At 37.1% G+C, this 6,532-nt stretch overlaps 3 protein-coding genes across 3 annotated transcripts in view; all 3 read left to right on the forward strand.

Moving 5' to 3' along the window:
- Positions 1-6: 6 nt before the first annotated feature.
- On the forward strand, positions 7-2,693 carry LOC109581039 (disrupted in renal carcinoma protein 2 homolog). The gene is made up of 11 exons (XM_019994774.1): positions 7-149; positions 204-412; positions 457-512; positions 561-652; positions 704-1,068; positions 1,135-1,696; positions 1,743-1,913; positions 1,960-2,168; positions 2,239-2,294; positions 2,348-2,439; positions 2,494-2,693. The coding sequence occupies exons 5-11, from the start codon at positions 885-887 to the stop codon at positions 2,618-2,620; spliced, it is 1,401 nt and encodes a 466-aa protein (XP_019850333.1). The 5' UTR covers positions 7-149; positions 204-412; positions 457-512; positions 561-652; positions 704-884; the 3' UTR covers positions 2,621-2,693.
- Positions 2,694-2,714: 21 nt separating this feature from the next.
- On the forward strand, positions 2,715-4,589 carry LOC109581034 (disrupted in renal carcinoma protein 2 homolog). Its single transcript, XM_019994767.1, has 7 exons — positions 2,715-2,907; positions 3,002-3,563; positions 3,613-3,783; positions 3,829-4,037; positions 4,159-4,214; positions 4,270-4,361; positions 4,425-4,589. The coding sequence occupies exons 1-7, from the start codon at positions 2,736-2,738 to the stop codon at positions 4,567-4,569; spliced, it is 1,407 nt and encodes a 468-aa protein (XP_019850326.1). The 5' UTR covers positions 2,715-2,735; the 3' UTR covers positions 4,570-4,589.
- Positions 4,590-4,708: 119 nt separating this feature from the next.
- Positions 4,709-6,532, forward strand: part of LOC100635757 (protein transport protein Sec61 subunit alpha) — a 3,383-nt gene continuing 1,559 nt past the window's right edge. The window contains exons 1-9 of the mRNA XM_003382566.3: positions 4,709-4,788; positions 4,836-4,903; positions 4,962-5,027; positions 5,080-5,214; positions 5,365-5,440; positions 5,552-5,809; positions 5,864-6,030; positions 6,100-6,240; positions 6,385-6,503. Coding sequence (XP_003382614.1) covers positions 4,782-4,788; positions 4,836-4,903; positions 4,962-5,027; positions 5,080-5,214; positions 5,365-5,440; positions 5,552-5,809; positions 5,864-6,030; positions 6,100-6,240; positions 6,385-6,503 — 1,037 coding nt within the window. The 5' untranslated portion in view covers positions 4,709-4,781. The remainder of the gene's footprint in view (positions 4,789-4,835; positions 4,904-4,961; positions 5,028-5,079; positions 5,215-5,364; positions 5,441-5,551; positions 5,810-5,863; positions 6,031-6,099; positions 6,241-6,384; positions 6,504-6,532) is intronic.

Below are 6,532 nucleotides of genomic sequence, written 5' to 3' on the forward strand. Positions count from 1 at the left end.
GTTGTCCTCAATAACAGTACTGGTAATTTCGATGAAAAGGTTGTCATTCACTCTTTTAATGACTTTTTCACCAGCACATCATGGCTGGGTTTTACAATATCCATCCTTTCTATAATAACCAGCCAACTGGTAGGATTCCTTGCTGACAGGTAGGTATATATACAGCACATATCATTGCAATGCACTTTATGATGCTCTTATAGAATTCAGCAAAAATTCAAGTTGATATTGTGCTTCTTGCTAATGGTGTCTGGTTTGTCCTTCTTATGGTTTTCACTATCATTGTATGGATATGGGAGCAAGAATTCAATAAACTTATTCGTCATTTTCTGCTTCTGTAATGTAATGCTCACTACAGCGTTTCCAATATTTTGTGAAGCAGTTGTTGAACAGACCTATCCCATTGCTGAAGGTATAAGTGCTTATTGCTAACATAACAGTATTACATTAGCACAGGAACGAGCACTGGATTATTAATTTTAGCCCTTCATACTGGCACTTTGATATTTGCTGTTAGTTATTTATATTGACCGGTCATTCATTCCTTTATTTTATTTTAGATCATTGGAATATCAGGAGTTTTTTCAGATAAGCATCCAGAGAGAGCCAGAGCAATGAGTTGGGTAGCCACTGGAGCTATATTCCTTGCACTGTAAAGCCTTGTCAAATGTAGATTAAAACTGTGTTTCATAATTCATTATAGGCTACTGGTTGTATTCTATTCTGAGGATCACAGGAGATTAAAAGTTGACAAGAAAGGGAAGCAAGAAGAAAACCATAAATACCTGCCTATTAATTAATTTAATGAATATCAATTTTTCCTTTTTCAATGTTTTTACTCTGCATAGTGTTGTTGTGTGGGTGTGTTTAGCTTGAGAGACAATATGGAAGGAGAGCCTCGAGGAGAACAGCAACAGCACAAGACATACAAGGGTCGATACTATGTCCTTACTGTTGTGTCACTCATGTCTGCGCTCCAAAATGTCGGTTGGTTTACTTTTAGTCCAATAGCTGCTGAGGCCAAGGAGTGGTACGGGCTGACTGATATCGAATTAACACTTCTACCAGGTGAGGAAACAATAGATAAATGATTAGATCACCAAACACATTGTTATGATTGTTTCCTTCCTGCAGCCTACAGTCCAATATGCTTTCTCATATTAACTTTTCCTTTTACATGGTTTGTACAAAAATTTGGTCTCAGGATTGCTGGCATCAGTGCTGCTTGGCTTTTAGCGATCGGTTTTACCATTCGTGTATTTGTTCCATACGTCCCTGAGGCCTCCAACTGGATATGGCTAATGCACATTGGACACATACTAATAGGTTATGTGGGGCTACCAGCAATGATACTGCCACCAATAGTCAGCTCAGTTTGGTTCAGTCCTAAAGAGAGGACATTTAGTACGGCTATTGGCGTGTGTGCACAATCTTTTGGAGGTGCTGTTGGCTTTCTTTTAATCTCATTCCTCACTTTGCAGTATGGGATTAGAACAATGCTGTATGTAATGGCTGAATTGAGTATAGCCGTTGCTATCCTCTTCTCTATATACTTTCCCTCACAACCACCAACACCTCCTTCAATATCTGCTGAAAAGGATCGAACCACTTTCAAGGAATCCCTCTTCAAGCTGCTCCGTAATAAAGGTTTTCTATTATTAGTCACTGCAGCTGGGATTGGCCTTGGAATAGCATTGTAAGTTATATTTGTTATAATTGAGATGAAAATATATTTTCATTAGTGGTTTCCAGTCAGTTCTCTCAATTATTCTTAATAAAAATACGAGTGATTTTGACGAGACAGTTGACCTTCACTCTTTTAATGATTTTATAACTAGTACGTCATGGCTAGGATTTACAATGTCTGTGTTTTCTACAATTTTGGGTCAGTTTGTTGGGTTCTTTGCAGACAGGCAAGTTCTTTTTTAATTTTATCTATCCAATCCGACTCTTACCCAGGTTTCAGCGTAAATTCAAAATTTTACTTTGTCTGTTGCTTTTCCTTTCAACTGTCTCATTTTTATGGTTCTCCCTGTCAATTTATGGATATGGTAGTCAAAATTCGATAAACCTATTTGTTACTTTTTGTGTTGGTAATGTAATGATCTCTACATCATTTCCCATCTTCTATGAAGCAGTGGTTGAACAGACGTATCCCATTGCTGAAGGTACAATGAATAATTTTATGATCAGTATCACTCATGTCATGTGATGATTTACAATAATAACTATGATTAGGAACAAGTAGTGGAGTACTGACATTGACCCTCAACATTGGAACCTTGATATTTTCTGTTAGTTTAGTATAATGTACTGAATACAAAATTTATCTAATTTTTCTTTACAGATTATTGGAATAGCTGGAGTTTTTTCAGATAAGTATCCTGAAAGGGCTAAAGCAATGAGTTGGGTAGCCACTGGAGCTTCACTTGTTGCATTGTAATCCTATTGATTTGAAAATTGCTTTCTATTGCTGATAATTATTTTGCATAGGCTGCTAGTTTTCTTATACTCTGAAGACTACAAGCGATTAACAGTTGACGACAAGGAGAAAGATAATCAAAGTGAAAGCAAAAAACACTTTCTATCAAAGAAAACTGGAGTTGCAATTATCAATTGAACTTATTGTGTTATAGAATTTTTATTGTTTTAGAATTTTTGCCTCAAAGATTGTGTTGATAATTATAAGCAAACTGGGCGTGACAGCTCAAGGGAAGTGGATATTCATTTGTGCAATGGAAGAGCAACAACTTGAGCACAAAACATACGCAGGCCGCTATTACGTTCTTGTAGTTCTCTCCTTGCTATGTGCCCTTCAGAACATTGCCTGGATAACATTTAGTCCAATAGTTAAGGAAGCAAAACTCTCCTATGGTCTGACTGACATTGAAATAACGCTCTTGCCGGGTGAGTTTATCAATGACAATGTGGCCATAGATATCAGGCCACCTCTGTGCAAACATAATATGATGTGTAAATAAACATTATTTTTTCCATGTAGCATATAGCCCCATGTGCTTTGTGGTACTAATTGTCCCATTCACTTGGTTCTTGCAAAAGTTTGGTGTCAAAATAGTCGGTGTGAGTGCTGCATGGATTTTAGCGATTGGTTGTACTATTCGTGTCTTCATTCCGTTTGTCCCTGAGGCTTCCAACTGGATATGGGTAATGCACATTGGACATATACTGATTGGGTATGTAGGACTACCAGTAATGATACTACCGCCAATAGTTAGCTCTGCCTGGTTCAGGCCCAAGGAAAGGACACTTACCACAGCTATATCTGTATGTGCACAGGCCTTTGGACAGGCTGTAGGTTTCGTAATGATCTCATTCCTCACTAAACATTACGGCATTCGAACAATGTTATATGTAATGGCTGAATTGGGTGTATTCGTTGCTGCTCTTTTTACTATTTATTTTCCTTCGAAACCACCAACGCCTCCTTCAGTATCTGCTGAAAAGGATCGAACTAGCTTTGCTCTATCATTTAAAAAGCTGATTTGTAATCCTGGCTACATTCTGTTGGTCATTGGAGGTGGAATTGGTATGGGAATTCCTTTGTAAGTATTTCAATTTTGATGCATACAGATCTATAATTACTTTTTACAGGAGCTTCCAGTCAGTACTGTCTATTATTCTCAATAAGAATATTGGCGGGTTTAATGAGAATGTTGTTATTGATTCATTTCACGGTTTTATAAGTAGCACGTCATGGTTAGGATTCGCTATGTCCGTACTTTCCGGAATTTTTGGCCAAATAGCCGGTTTCTTTGCCGACAGGCAAGAGTACATGAATCTTGTATCTATTTATTTGTTTCTTTACAGGTTTCAAAAAAGATTTAAGATCATTTTGTGCCTCTTGCTGCTAATAGCTAGTGGGTTTTTCCTATGGTTTTCTCTCTCAATATATGGCTATGGCAGTCAAAACACAATCAACTTATTCATCACATTCTGCATGGCTGATGTTCTTGTATTCACGGCAATGCCCATATTTTACGAGGCAGTGATTGAAGCCACTTATCCTGTAGCTGAAGGTACATATCACACCTATAGTATAATTATTATGAAATGAGTGTGTTCTGTGGCTGCATGCTACACAGTTTTTGAGCAGCCAAACCACATGGGCATTGAAATTTATCTATTTATTGTTAACAGGTACTAGCAGTGGTTTTCTTACTCTTACCATAAACATTGGCACCCTATTATTTTCGGTATGCTTATTTTTTTTAAAGATGATCTTATCATTTCTTTTATTGTAATAAAAAGATTGTTGGCATAGCTGGAGTATTTTCAGATAAGCATCCTGAGAGAGCTAAAGCAATGTCATGGGTAGCCACTGGAGGATTGCTATTTGCACTGTAAGGCTAACTTTTGTTGTATTTATTATAATAATATGCTTATTAATATAATATACATATTAGGGTATTGGTCTTGTTTTATCGTGAGGGGTATAAGAGATTAGCTGTTGATGTTTCTGAGATAACTTCTGAAAGTGAAAACGATTCAATACCTTCTTTATTACCACCTTCAGAAAAAAACAGAGGCCCACTTGTTATAAATAAATGAATTTTATTTATTTTTATACAAAGCTAAGTTATTTTTTATTTAATTATTATTTATAATAGTTAAATGAAATGTATATTATAATAGTTAAATGAATTTAATTAATAACGATCCATGTCACGTGATACAAATTTCCGTATCTAGTATACGGAAAATATTGTCACGTTTCCTATTAGACGTTTCATTGTGAACTGAATTTGTGATTCGAAAAGGCAATGGGAAGTAAGTTTCTTCTCTTTTCTACCTTTATTTTCCTTCTTGCCCTTTAGTCAAAATCCTTGATTATATACAACCGTTTCTGGTTATTGTCCCAGAAGTCTCCAAACCTGAAAGAAAGGTATATTATATAATTTAAAAGCCTTTCTTTATCATCTTCAACCCTCCCATTGTCACAGATTCAATTCAAAGAAAAGGTATTATGGACGGCTGTGACGTTGTTTATCTTCCTTGTTTGTTGTCAGGTTAGACTATTATAGCCCAGTAATAATGTACAGTACACATGTGTAACATTAGATACCTCTCTTTGGCATAATGTCCTCTGACAGTGCTGACCCTTTCTACTGGCTGAGGGTAATAATGGCCTCCAATAGAGGAACACTAATGGAACTTGGCATATCACCTATTGTTACCTCATCTATGATAATGCAAGTGAGTGGCTTTTTGAGGTTCTACACAATTTGTTTTGTTCTCTTTTTTTATTTGTATCATTTTAAATCTTGTTTCCATATCCTGTTTATATTTGATTTTGTGGTTTATGCACATAATGGAGTTATTGTGTTTCCTCATCATCAATTGTAGCTGCTGGCTGGAGCAAAGATCATTGATGTTGGTGACACCCCAAAGGACAGATCACTGTTTAATGGAGCTCAGAAATGTAAGGAAAGACACCTGTTCCTTTCTACATGTATTATCATCTCTATCCCCCCCTCTCTCTCTCTCCCTCCCTCTCTCTCTCTCTCTTTCTCACCTTCCTTGTGGTTCTTAGTATTTGGCATGATAATTACTACAGGACAAGCCATTGTGTATGTAATGACAGGCATGTATGGTGTCCCCTCTGAAATGGGCATTGGCATTTGTATGCTCATTGTACTCCAGTTGGTGGCTGCTGGACTGATTGTACTCCTACTGGATGAGTTGCTGCAGAAAGGATATGGACTAGGCTCTGGTATATCACTCTTCATTGCTACTAATGTCTGCGAGACCATCGTTTGGAAGTCCTTCTCCCCTTCAACTATTAATACCGGTTTGATACACCCCATTATATAATCTTTATTTATTTAATTGTGTTCATTTGTAGGACGTGGTACAGAGTTTGAGGGTGCTATCATTGCACTGTTTCATTTACTAGCCACCAGGGGGGACAAGACTCGCGGCCTGAGGGAAGCTTTTTATCGTCAGAATCTCCCCAACCTCACCAACCTACTGGCTACCATTTTAATCTTTGGTGTCGTCATATTTTTCCAAGTAATACATATACCTAACTCTATCGTGTGTATGTACATGTACGTGACTACATGTATCTCTCTTTGTTAGGGTTTCCGTGTTGATTTACCGGTGAAGAGCACCCGCTATCGTGGACAGCAAGGGACATATCCCATCAAATTATTCTACACTTCAAATATTCCCATTATCCTACAGTCTGCTTTAGTCTCAAATCTCTATGTTATGTCTCAGGTAGACATACATTATGTTGTGCATACACTTGTAATGGTCTTTTATTGTTATTGAGTTTTCATTCATGGTTTCACTTAATGAAGTTATGAAGCAGTCTAGATGATAGTGTTATTAATTAATTCGTTTTGCTTATTTCATTATTAGGTTCTCTCGAGTCGTTTTGCTGGCAATTTTATAGTTAATTTGCTTGGAGTGTGGGAGACAGTTGGAGGAGGTGGACCTGCTCGTTCTTATCCTGTTGGCGGCCTCTGCTATTACATGAGGTACAACATTTACACACTCTATCAAAAGA

This window comes from Amphimedon queenslandica, unplaced genomic scaffold (assembly GCF_000090795.2).
Source record: "Amphimedon queenslandica unplaced genomic scaffold, v1.1 AMPQUscaffold_13520, whole genome shotgun sequence".
NCBI lineage: Eukaryota > Metazoa > Porifera > Demospongiae > Haplosclerida > Niphatidae > Amphimedon > Amphimedon queenslandica.